At 41.8% G+C, this 12,319-nt stretch overlaps 1 protein-coding gene across 2 annotated transcripts in view; it reads right to left on the bottom strand.

Moving 5' to 3' along the window:
• LOC109520010 (myosin heavy chain, fast skeletal muscle-like) overlaps nt 1–11,961 on the bottom strand; it is a 14,099-nt gene extending 2,138 nt beyond the window's left edge. Inside the window, exons 1-39 of one of the 2 annotated variants that reach the window (XM_019876936.1) lie at nt 11,864–11,961; nt 11,690–11,726; nt 10,893–11,119; nt 10,666–10,809; nt 10,433–10,589; nt 10,304–10,331; nt 10,123–10,228; nt 9,944–10,036; nt 9,798–9,861; nt 9,626–9,724; nt 9,421–9,524; nt 9,136–9,274; nt 8,931–9,049; nt 8,635–8,784; nt 8,375–8,545; nt 7,971–8,274; nt 7,566–7,633; nt 7,354–7,441; nt 7,080–7,197; nt 6,881–7,004; nt 6,038–6,174; nt 5,703–5,958; nt 5,381–5,623; nt 4,072–4,248; nt 3,854–3,999; nt 3,677–3,767; nt 3,206–3,595; nt 2,985–3,111; nt 2,783–2,901; nt 2,511–2,707; nt 2,114–2,297; nt 1,866–2,031; nt 1,627–1,751; nt 1,235–1,543; nt 954–1,157; nt 721–846; nt 467–637; nt 290–394; nt 106–201 (exon numbers count right to left, since the gene is read on the bottom strand). In XM_019876936.1, the coding sequence (XP_019732495.1) occupies nt 106–201; nt 290–394; nt 467–637; nt 721–846; nt 954–1,157; nt 1,235–1,543; nt 1,627–1,751; nt 1,866–2,031; nt 2,114–2,297; nt 2,511–2,707; nt 2,783–2,901; nt 2,985–3,111; nt 3,206–3,595; nt 3,677–3,767; nt 3,854–3,999; nt 4,072–4,248; nt 5,381–5,623; nt 5,703–5,958; nt 6,038–6,174; nt 6,881–7,004; nt 7,080–7,197; nt 7,354–7,441; nt 7,566–7,633; nt 7,971–8,274; nt 8,375–8,545; nt 8,635–8,784; nt 8,931–9,049; nt 9,136–9,274; nt 9,421–9,524; nt 9,626–9,724; nt 9,798–9,861; nt 9,944–10,036; nt 10,123–10,228; nt 10,304–10,331; nt 10,433–10,589; nt 10,666–10,809; nt 10,893–11,099 (5,652 nt within the window). In that variant the 5' untranslated portion in view covers nt 11,100–11,119; nt 11,690–11,726; nt 11,864–11,961. The remainder of the gene's footprint in view (nt 1–105; nt 202–289; nt 395–466; nt 638–720; nt 847–953; nt 1,158–1,234; nt 1,544–1,626; nt 1,752–1,865; nt 2,032–2,113; nt 2,298–2,510; nt 2,708–2,782; nt 2,902–2,984; nt 3,112–3,205; nt 3,596–3,676; nt 3,768–3,853; nt 4,000–4,071; nt 4,249–5,380; nt 5,624–5,702; nt 5,959–6,037; nt 6,175–6,880; nt 7,005–7,079; nt 7,198–7,353; nt 7,442–7,565; nt 7,634–7,970; nt 8,275–8,374; nt 8,546–8,634; nt 8,785–8,930; nt 9,050–9,135; nt 9,275–9,420; nt 9,525–9,625; nt 9,725–9,797; nt 9,862–9,943; nt 10,037–10,122; nt 10,229–10,303; nt 10,332–10,432; nt 10,590–10,665; nt 10,810–10,892; nt 11,120–11,689; nt 11,727–11,863) is intronic. The other variant, XM_019876937.1, reaches the window with a different exon arrangement.
• Nucleotides 11,962–12,319: the final 358 nt, after the last annotated feature.

Raw genomic sequence — 12,319 nt, 5'->3', positions numbered from 1 at the left:
TGTGTGTGTGTGTGTGTGTGTGTGTGTGTGTGTGTGTGTGTGTGTGTGTGTGTGTGTGTGTGTGTGTGTGTGTGTGTGTGTATATATTTTCTTGTAGATTCTTACCGCTTCCTCTGCCTGCCTCTTGTAGGCCTTCACCTTGAGCTGCAATTTATCAACCAGATCCTGCAGTCTGATGACGTTTTTCTTGTCCTCTTCAGTCTGTGAACAAAAAATCCGGTTTGCAATTTTTGAATACATGTAATTTTAGGTTAATTTCTTGAACATATGCATGCTACGTGATATTTACCTGGTAAGTGAGCTCCTTCACCCTCCTCTCATATTTTCGGACACCCTTAACAGCGTCGGCTCCACGTCGCTGCTCTGCCTCAACCTCTGTCTCAAGCTCACGCACCTGGGGATTGTTTTTTAAATGTAATGGCCATATTTTATACTAGGTTTGAGTCGGTTCACTTAACTGTCTTACCCGAGATTCAAGTTTCTGAAGCTGCTTCTTGCCACCCTTCATGGCCAGGTTCTCAGCCTCATCCAGGCGATGCTGTAGGTCCTTGACAGCAACTTCCAGGTTCTTCTTCATCCTCTCCAGATGCGCGCTGGTGTCCTGTTCCTTCTTCAGCTCCTCAGCCATCATTGCAGCCTAGAAATGACAGGATTGTTTTTTTGTTATTAGAACATTCTTTCGAATCAATTAAAGCACAACGTTACGAAGAGAAAACATACATCGGTAATGGCCTTCTTGGCTTTTTCCTCTGCATTCCTGGCTTCCTGAACAGTGTCATCTACTTCACTCTGGATCTGGACAAGGTCAGACTCAAGCTTCTTCTTGGTGTTAAGAAGGCTTGTGTTCTGGGACAGAAAGGTAATTGTCACTCAAAACATAACACATATAAAATATGTTGAATCATAAAACGTATTACTGTATTTAAAAAAAAGATAAAAAATATATTATTTACCTGAGAGTGCAGGAGGCCCACACGTTCACTGGCATCCACCAGCTCCTGTTCAGCAACCTTTCGGCCTCTCTCTGTTTGTTCCAGAGCAGCCCGAAGTTCCTCAATTTCAGCCACCATGAGGCCATTCCTGCGGTCCACCATAGCAGCTTGTTCCTTCAGGTCATCCTGCGCTCTGACGGCATCATCGAGATGCAGTTGTGCATCCTGGTGAAAGTCAAGGTATGAAGTGAATAAATTGCAACACCAAGGAAGGGTGATCGCAGCTCATCACATTGCTTTACCTTCAGCTGTGTTTGCACAATTCTGAGTTGCTTCTGAGACTCGGCCGCCTGCCGATTGGCGTGGCTCAGCTGAATTTCCATCTCGTTCAAGTCTCCCTCCATCTTCTTTTTGATTCTCAGGGCATCATTCCTGCTTCTGACCTCGGAATCCAACGTGCTCTGCATGGAGTCAATCACCCTTTGGCTATTCCTCTTTATTTGCTCCATCTCCTCATCTTTCTCCGCTATCTTCCTGTCAACTTCTCCTTTGATTTGGTTGAGCTCCAACTGGACACGCAGGATCTTTGACTCTTCATGTTCTAGAGTTCCCTACATAATTGGGAATACAAATATAAATCTTTGCACTCCGATTTTATCCATTGATTTGCTCCATTCGCATTAATTTAATTCACCTCGGCCTCTTCAAGTGCTGTCTGGATTTCAGATTTCTCAGTCTCCACCTGTTTCTTGGCCTTCTCGAGCTCATGGATACTCTTTCCAGTCTCTCCAATCTGTTCAGTCAAATCAGAGATCTCCTCTACAAAGTGACAAAGACAGTTTCAAATTAAGAAAAGGGACCCTTTCTTGCACCGCATTCTTGCATGGAGAATCTACATGAACTACAAGTTGCCAAACTTTGTCCAACACTCACGCTGCAGATTCTTGTTTTCACGCTTCATGGTCTCCAGTTGATCCAGAGCTTCCTCGTAAGAGTTCTTCATCTTGAACAGCTCAGTGCCGAGAGAACGAGCCTCCTTCTGAGCTCCCTCAAGCTCTGCCTGACCCTCCTCAAACTTCTGCTTCCACTCTGCCAAGACCTAGTTTCACAATTTACAAAGTGGTCAGTGCATGTTAATTTGTCTTTTGGTACGTCACGGGAGCGCTTGGTATCAGTTGTACCTTGTCAAAGTTCCTCTGCTTTTTGTCAAGGTTGGCAGCAAGACCATTGGCCCTCTCCACGTCAATCATGAGATCTTCCACTTCACTCTGGAGTCTCTGTTTGGTCTTCTCCAGAGAAGCACACTTGGAATTCACAGCCTCAATCTGTTCCTCAGCCTCCTGGAGACGCTGTGCCAACTTTTTCCTGTTTTAAAATGTTTCTTCGTGAAAAATCTCCAATCGCCATAATAGATTTTACACGAATTTCTCTCATCCTGCAACAGTGATTTTGATCATCCCGAAAATATTAGTTGCTATAACAAAAACAATTAATCCATCCATCCATCTCAAATGAAATTAAAATGCCATCTGAAATAAACCCGCTGTCAGTATTTTTTAAATTTTAAATCATACTGACTTGGCTTCCTCAAGCTCCTCAGTGCGCTGGATGGCATCAGTTTCATATTTAGTTCTCCACTGAGCCACCTCAGAGTTGGCTTTGGACATTCCACGCTGCAGCTCAGCCTTGGCCTCCTGCTCCTCCTCAAATTGCTCCCTCAGCAGATCGCAGTCATGGCGGGCTGATTGCAGTCCATGGGCAAGAGCATTCTTGGCCTGGTAAGACAAATATATTTGATGCGTACATTTCTATCTTGAAACAAAATTGTTGTTGAGGATGACGTTTCTTACCTTGACCTCCTCTTCAATCTGTCTCTTCAATTCCTCAATCTGCTGGGTAAAGGCCTGTTTACCTCTGGTCAGCTGTGAGACAAGAGCTTCCTTTTCCTCAATTTGACGGCCAAACTCACCTTGTTTGAACATCATCGTGTAGCGTTAGCATGTATGTTTAGTTATTCACCTATAAACTGTAGTTTGATTGCCTCATGCATACCATTTTCTGTCAGAAGACGGGCTTTCTGTGCACCCAGGTCGTTGAGCTGACGGATATTCTCATCATTCTTGCTCTTCAGTTCACTAAGTTGGTCCTCAAGAGTACGGCACATCTTTTCAAGATTTGCCTAGTAGTTTGAAAATATGACACCTATTATTAATCCATTCTTAAAATCAGACTCATTGGTGCATGTTACCGATAAACTGAAGTGAAACGTTCACCTTTGCTTTGGCAACAGCCTCCATGTTGCTGGAGAGATCATCAATCTCCATCTTGTATTCACTCTTTTCCTTCTCCAGCTTCTGCTTGACACGCTGGAGGTTGTCAATCTGTTCACCCAACTCAGCAACACTGTCAGCCTGCTTCTTGCGCAGAGCGGCAGCAGTGGCCTCATGTTGCAAGGTGGACTCCTCGAGATCACGGCGCAGCTTCTGGAACTCAGCCTCGCGCTTCTTGTTCATCTCAATCTGAGCAGCGGTGGCTCCTCCGGCCTCTTCCAGCCTCTCACTGATCTCCTCAAGTTCCCTGGAGAGATCCGCTCTCTGTTTCTCAACCTTGGCGCGAGCCGCACGCTCGGCCTCAATTTCCTCCTCCAATTCCTCAATACGGGCCTATAAGAACATGTTCTTGTTACACTTTTAAATTCACTCTTCGTTTTTAAAATGTAGCATGTAACATTGAGGATATTTTACCTGAAGTTCTTTGATCTTCTTTTGAAGCTGGGCACCCATTGACTGCTCATCCTCAATCTTGCTAAGAAGTTGACTGATTTCAAAGTCCTTCCTGTGAAGATTAGTCATATGTAGTGGTGTCTCGCTTCAAAAGTGATTGTTAATATTGCGTCATGAGATCAAGAACAAAGCTTTTACTTTTTAAGTTTCTCATCAGACTGCTGTTTGTCATTCTCAAGGTCCATGATGGATTCCTGTGCTAGTTTCAGGTCACCCTCAAGCTTTCTCTTGGCCCTCTCCAGGTCCATACGCAGCTTCTTCTCTTGTTCCAGAGAACCCTCAAGCTGCAGAGTAATGCTATTTAATTATTGTGACATCTTGTTTTTCCAATGTTAAAATAACTTATCTTCACGTACATCGTCCACTTGCTGCTCAAGCTTGGTCTTGGCCTTGGTCAGAGTGTTGACCTTATCTTCCTCAGCCTGCAGGTCATCAAGAGTCTGCTGATGAGCCTCCTGAAGGGCTTTCTTCTCCTTGGTCAACTTTGCAATGGTCTCATCCTGAGAAGCCATCTCCTCAGTTAGGTTCTTCACCTACAATGGAAACACAGAATATTTTAATTTTTTCTCTCGAGAGTACAAATCAGGGCTGTGCAAAATTAAGAATTACAGAATTCAATTCAATTCATTGTATTCATTTGAATTTGAATTGGCTGTACCCCACAGGATGGTGAATTCAGTTTGAATTACAGGAAGTGGAATTGTATTCAATGCAATTCAGGGAAACTCATCATCCTCATCACATATCAGGTGTACACCAAACAAATTGTTGAAAATGTTTAGAGAGCCATTTTAAAGACTTAGATAAAGAAAGATATTCTGGGGAATGAAGTGCAGTTCTACCATTTCATTTTTAAAAAATATTATTTTAATAATCATTTTTTTCTGAGTAAGCTTTTAATGTACCGGTGCATTTAAAAAAATGACTAGATTTTACTATTTTGTATTATTTAGTTTTGTTTACATAAAGTCCTTCCAATAATATTTGTATGAAATTCATGTCAATAGGCTCATACCCTGTAAAAGTTAATTGTTAAATGCACTTTAATTTTGCACAATGAATTTCATGGAATTTCAATTCTGCTTCCTTCATTTCAAATTTCTTTTGAAATTCTGCTTCCTGTTTGCCTCCTGAATTCAAACGTAAATTCTAATTCAAGAATTTAATTGGAATTTAGCGGTCATTCTCAATTCAATTCTGAAGTTGATGAGAGAGAGAGAGAGAGAGAGAGAGAGAGATGTACAAATGAATAAATGAGTCTGTGTGTGTGTGTGTGTGTGTGTGTGTGTGCGTGTGTGTGTGTGTGTGTGTGTGTGTGTGCGTGTGTGTGTGTGTGTGTGTGTGTGTGTGCGTGTGTGTGTGTGTGTGTGTGTGTGTGTGCGTGTGTGTGTGTGTGTGTGTGTGTGTGTGCGTGTGTGTGTGTGTGTGTGTGTGTGTGTGCGTGTGTGTGTGTGTGTGTGTGTGTGTGTGCGTGTGTGTGTGTGTGTGTGTGTGTGTGTGAGAGAGAGAGAGAGAGAGAGAGAGAGACAGAGAGAGAGATATATACATAAATAAAAAAGTCTGTGTGTGTGTGTGTGTGTGTGTGTGTGTTAGAGAGCGAGAGAGAGAGAGAGAGAGACAGACAGACAAACAGACAGAGAGAGAGAGAGAGAGAGAGTTGCACACCTTGTTTTCGGTGGCATGTTTCTCCTTCTCCACTTTGGCCAAGGTAAGCTCCAGGTCATCAATATCCTTCTTGAGCTCAGAGCATTCATCCTCCAGTTTTCTCTTCTTTGCAGTTAGCTCAGCATTGATTTCCTCTTCATCTTCCAACCTCTCAGTTGTCTCCTTGAGTTTGGCTTCCAATTGGATCTTACTCTTGATAAGACCCTCACATCTCTCTTCAGCATCAGACAGATTCTCTGATTCCTATTTCACATTGATCAAACACCTTTAATCACACAAAACATTGGTTACCAGCAAAATCTGTCAGTGGCTTGTTACTCACGGATGCAACTTGCAGCTGTAGATCATTCTTCTCCTGAAGGAGAGACACCATCTTCTCCTCAAGTTCCTTCTTCTTGGCAAGAGCAGCGGCCAAGTCAGAAGTCATCTTTTCGTAGTTTTCCTTCATCTGGGCCAGCTCTTTCTCGGTTTCAGCACTCTTCAGCAGAGGCTTGATCTTGTAGTACACCTTCATCCATGGCCAATGTTTGACATTCATGAATGACCGCACATTATACTGGATGGTGAAGATGGCCTCCCTGTGTACGGACATTTTCAGTTATGCACAGCGCATTTGTTTTGGATGAATCCAGAGTGTTTTTACAATTCTTAACATGCCTTCTCTCCATCATCTTCACAAACTCCTTCCTCATGAGGTAACCACGGCAGAGGGCCTGAGTCATGGTGACAAGAGCTGCCAGCTTCTCATCTCTCATTTCCTCAAGTGTACCCAGAAGACCTGCTTTAAAGAACACCTAACCAGATTAAAAAAAAAAAAAGTCACAAACTTGATATCTCATGTAAAACACAGAAATGAATGGCTAGAAAACTTAAAAATCAAATTTGATACATTAAAATAATTGTAACCCTTTTTTCACGAAAATTGTTGTCAGAAGCAGTGCTTCAAAACTGGCATTGTAAAAGCGATGAGAAAAAATGCGAACAGCGTGTCCTTGTCTCAACTGGTCCATGATACGAAAAAGGTTGGGGACCACTGTTTCACAGGCTATACTTATTTTTACACCACACCCGTATGGAAGAATTATGTTGTTGTGATGAACACTTAGCAAACTGCACATCAAAATATTTTGTTGATTCCAGTAATTGTTGAAGATAATCTGTCTTTCATATTCATGAATGCTTTATTTTCATTTACCTTGGTATTTTGTATCGCATAACAGATTTGATAGTGTCTGTTGTAATAGGGAATAATTATTGAAAAAGACCTGAGAAAAGGAGCTTGGAAAAAAAATGCAAATCAAATCGCAATCGTGATTTTTGGGGAGAAGAAAAAGACCTGAGAAAAGGAGCTTGGAAAAAAAATTGCAAATCAAATCGCAATTGTGATTTTTAGGGAAGACAAAAAGGAATTCAATAATTTCCCATAATTGTTCAGCTATAAATTCAATTTTTTTAATTATTTATTTATTTATTTATTTATTTTAGAAAAGAGCTATTTACCTTGGTGTGACCAAATCTGTATTGGTCATGGTCAATATCGATTGACCCAAGCAGTTTCTCTGCAGCCTTCTTGTTATCAATGAACTGGCCTTCAGGGATGACGCTGGCATTCAGCACCTTGTACCTTTTAATTGTGAAAGTCATTTGATCCATCACTGTTTTTGATTGACTTATTATTATTAAATATTGCTAATGATACCTCTGTTTGAAGTCACCATAGAGGATTCTGCTGGGGAAACCTTTCCTGCAAATTCTGATACCCTCAAGCACACCATTACACCTAAGCTGGTGGATAACCAGGAAGTTCTCCATCAGGCCTACGGAAAGGGGCACATTGCATCGTGGTTATTTTAATAGTGGAATACCACAGCTAAAAATAGGAATATGTATCAAGCCCTAAAGATTTATAAGTCATAATGTCACCCATATAACGTTATCTGACATTGTACAAAGATTTTTGCAGGATACATTACCTGGAGTCTTTGACTCATTAGGAATCAGGCAACGTACAAAGTGAGGATGGGTGCTCCTCAAGTTAGTCATCAGTTTCCCCAAGTTCTCCTGAAAGTACAAAACAATGAACATCATTATAATGTCAAGTCAATACAATGTAACATGCGTTGCAAAATCACGTGTTTTTTTTTTGGGGAGGGGGGGGGGGCGGTCGGCAAACTAGAGACCTTACCCTGAACTGTGAAGATACAGTCTGCATAGAGCCACCCTTCTTCTTGCCTCCCTTTTTGCCACCAGTTTCTACTCACCATTTTGGAAGGAGATGGAGCATTAGAATCACATTGAATATTCATGTCATTTACTCGATTGTTGACGTCAGGCCAAATCCAGTTTGGTAAATTTTTTTTTTCTCCCACCACGAATCGATGCTATCTGTTCATCCACATGTGTGGGCATTGCTTTTACAAATTTTGGACCAATCCAAAATGTTGAACATCGCTTGTGCTCCTTGACAATGTAATTATATATTGGTTGAACAAATATGCCATTTTGGGGGTCTCCTGAAAAATGATGATTTCTGAGATTCGAGGATTCCTCCTGACGCCAGCGATATTGAACATGTGTTTTATCAGCACACCCTCAGCAGTAGCAGGTGGATAAAGGAAAGCCAGGAGTTTAACTGACGACTTCTGGTAGAGCTGCACAACAGACTCGTTGAGGGGATCCTTGTTCTTGTCCAGCCAGCCGCTGATGTTGTAATCCACAGTACCAGCATAATGCACAAGGGAGAAGTGGGCCTCGGCCTTGCCCTTTGTAGGCTTTGGCTTCTCAAATGCTTTGCATTTGCCAAGATGCTGATCATACAGCTTGTTCTTGAATGAAGTATCTGTGGCCTTAGGGAACATGCACTCCTCTTCAAGGATGGAGAAGATACCCATCGGCTGAAAAGAAAACAAAGGAGAAGCTTATTTATGGTATTTTCGGTGATCCAGGTTAGTTCGCGGCCATCGACAAATCTAGCCCTCAGAATCAAATGCGTACCTTTTCAATCAGCTCAATGCAGGCAGCCAGATCCATGCCAAAGTCAATGAACTCCCAAATAATACCCTCCTTCTTGTACTCTTCTTGTTCCAGCACAAACATGTGGTGGTTGAAGAACTGTTGCAACTTCTCATTGGTGAAGTTGATGCACAGCTGCTCCATGCTGTTGAACTGTGTGAGGACAAATCATTTTCTCATTCCGACAAGGACTATCGTCCGAAAAAAAAATGTATTCATCTTTTCACATGAATGAAGCTTACATCAAAGATTTCAAAGCCAGCAATATCCAGGACACCAATGAAGTACTGCCTTGACTGTTTCGTATCCAACATCTGGTTGATACGGATGACCATCCACAAGAACATCCTCTCATAGATGGACTTGGCAAGGGCTGTCACTGAGTTCAGCACCTAGAAACAATATCAACTCCGAGAGTCAGTTCTATATTTAGAGCTCCGTCACAACATGAATGGAGAAAAATTATCACGCACTTCTGCCTACTTTAAGTGCCGCCTTTTATTTATTTTCAAATTGGGATTATTTTGATCAATGTTACCTGAGGCACAGTCTGTCCCTTGGTGACAAACTCATTTCCGACTTTCACTCTGGGATAGCAGAGAGCCTTCAGCATGTCAGCAGAGTTCAGACCCAATAGGTAGGCAACCTTGTCAGCATCTGAAGTGTTTTGTAGAGTACAGCTCATATGGACTTTGTTCAACAGAATAAGCCTGATATCAGAAACATGCCACACCTCTACATACCCTCTGTGCCGTCGGGCTCTGCCTGCTCCTCACGCTGCTTCTGTTTGAACTTCATGTTACCGTGATGAAGGACAGCACCTGTCATTTTGTAGATGCTCATCTTCTCCTCGTTACTGAAGCCCAGAATATCAATGGCGTTCTGTGTATTTAAAAAACAACAAATACAACAAGTTATTCATTGAGAAGATAAGATTGGAAACAACAAAATAAAACTATACTGTCAGATGTTGCGTTCAGGAGGTGATTATTTACCTTCTAGACCACATTTGAAATATAATCACTCACATCAGTGGCTTCCAGCTCAAGTTTGTCATCAATGCTGGCCACGGTGATCTGTCCCTGACTGCACATGGGGAAGTCATAAGGGTTGGTCGTGATCAGTGACATTTCTGTCGGGAAGAAAAAAAAAATGCAAGAATAAGCACACTTTTTTCATTGTATGTACAAGTATGTGAGTCTTGGATTTTGAAAAGACTAGAACGATCCATACCAATCAGCTCTGGTTTGTGGTTGGTCATCATCTGGTAGAAGATATGGTAGCCTCTCTCATCGGGAAGCTGGAATGTCACTCTGGACTTCTCCAGGAGATCTGCAATTATTTTAAGAACTCAGTCTCTCGCACTGCAGCCGAGGCATTTTCACACTGTGAATTGTCCACTTACAGGTCTCAATATCAGCACTAGCCAGTTTGCCAGTTGTGCCAAAATGAATTCGGATGAATTTACCCTGTTTAAAAGGTAACAGGTTTAGATTCGTTCATTGTTGAAACATAAAAAGAATTACACTGTAGCAATTGCACGAAACTTACAAAACGAGAAGAGTTGTCATTCCTCACAGTTTTGGCATTACCGTAGGCTTCCAGAAGAGGATTGGCAGCTATAATCTGATCCTCAAGTGACCCCTGTCATCGTCATTAGAATTAACATTCACAGATAAGTTCAAGTGAACCTCTCAAAACAAACGCTAATCCTTTCCAAGCCAACATACCTGATACTTTCCCTGCTCCTTTTTCTTATCACCACCAACTGAGATGGTGGCAAAGTACTGAATGACACGCTTGGTGTTCACAGTCTTTCCAGCACCGGATTCTCCACTGGACAATAGAGACAAACGTGTGAAAATGTTTTGTACAAGCGTTTCTTAGTTTACAAATGAAAATATAACTCACGTGATCAACACAGACTGGTTCTCCCTGTCTGTTCAAACAGAAGCATGGAATCAATAATGTAGTATTTCCACAGCAGTCGGCTCAAATGATTTTGAACTTGTACATGTTCATCTTATTATTATTACATACCAGTAAGCATGAATTGGTATGCATTGTCAGAGACGGAGAAGATGTGGGGAGGAGCCTCCATACGCTTCTTGCCTCTATAAGCACTCACAACTTCGGAATCGTACACTGGGAGCCACTTGTAGGGGTTTACAGTGGCGCAGAACAGCCCAGAGTAGGTCTGAGAAAGACGCAATGTGTAAAAATGTCTTAAGGGGAGACTATTTATGGACACAATTTTGAGCAGATTGTCTTACGTAGATCATCCATGCTGCATAACGCTCTTTGAGGTTATACAGGACAGAGGCTTCATTGAGATGGGTCATCATGGCCATGTCTTCAATTTTGTCGAACTTGGGAGGGTTCATTGGAGTGACATCGTCTTCTTTAACTGTCCTCTCCTAGATGAAGACATGAGACAAAGTGAGAACCCAATCACATGTTTGGAGCACATGAGTTTAAGACAAGAAGAGAAGATGCCCACCTCCTCGGTGTCCAGGACTTTGACGGTGACTTTACCACCCTCTTTCTTGAGGATTGTAGCCTTCAGGTACAGCTCCTTTGCATCGGCCACATAGCAGGCTGACTTGGCATCAAATGGTTTGCTTTGAGCCTCAATTCTCTCCTTCTCTGGTTTACGGAGGTAGATGGCAGCTTTGCCATACATGGCCATTTCTGCGTCGGTACTCATGGTGGTGGTTTACTGTATGTCTGTGCGGCAATTAGAATGACAGCCTGATTAATTCGTATCACATCTGCATTGTACAACCAAATAAACAATTTCTTCTCGCCAAATTCATTTTATTGGGTTTTCTAGTTCAACGTGGAGTCACGTTCACCAACATTTTGATATTAGATCAGCACGACGATTCAAACTGAGTCCATTCAATTTCTATAACGCTGACCCCCATTAGGGCCGCGGGTGTGCTGGAACTTATTCCAGGTGACTTCAGGTGAGAGAAAGTTTACACCCTGGAATGGTTGCCAGCCAAATGCAGAGCACATTTGCACAACCGGAGACAAACAACCATTCACACTCTCACCTATGGACAATTTTGAGTGTTCAATTAATGTGGACGGAAACGAGAATACCTGGAGAAAACCCACACAAGCATGCAGAGCCCATGCAAACTTCACACAAAATACGAATATGAACGCACGACCTCTGAGCTGTAAGACATATGTTTTAACCATGGCCCCGCTGCGCCGCCTCCCTAAATAAGTAACTTAATATTTTTAAGAATATCCATGCAAAGTCACTGAACCGCGTTCATACAGTACCTCCCGCTTATCCTTTTAATAGTTGAATGTCACAATCCTGTTGAAATGACATTTTTGTTACTGTTAGTACATATTATATTCAGGTCTATATTTATTAAAATAGTATTGTATATATTTTAAACGGGGTATATATTCAACTGTGTCCCAGCAGAGAGTGGTTTTCTGAGTACTTACCACAGGCTGGGGTCTTCAGGCTCCTCCACCACATACCGCCTCAGCACCCATGCTCTCCTTTTATACCAAGTGTTGTTTGCTTATATGGCAAGAGTTAAATAGGGACCACGAACCAAATGTAGTGTGGCAAACTTTGAAAGCCAACATCCACGAAAGCATGTCGTCTCACATTCTTTTTTTCTTTTAAATGATTTTTTTTTTTTTACCAGTTCCAATTGATTTATATGTTGTTTGGCAATAAATAAACGTTTTTTTTTAAATTTTGAATCCTTATTCATTTACATAAAAATGAGACTATTTTCTTGCCCTTGTGCTCTTACCAATTGTGATGTAGACTAGAATGCACATAAAACATAATTTAAGAATCAAGACAACTGTCGCAGCCTGTGGCTTATGACTGTTGTGATGAGTTTATTTTCTTCCTTAATGCAAATGAGAACGTTTCATTTAAATTAG

The sequence above is a fragment of the Hippocampus comes genome, unplaced genomic scaffold (genome assembly GCF_001891065.2).
Source record: "Hippocampus comes isolate QL1 unplaced genomic scaffold, H_comes_QL1_v1.1 scaffold110, whole genome shotgun sequence".
In the NCBI taxonomy this organism is placed as follows: domain Eukaryota; kingdom Metazoa; phylum Chordata; class Actinopteri; order Syngnathiformes; family Syngnathidae; genus Hippocampus; species Hippocampus comes.
The sequence above is the reverse complement of the archived record's forward strand: the minus strand, read 5'-3'. Positions and strand labels throughout refer to the sequence as shown.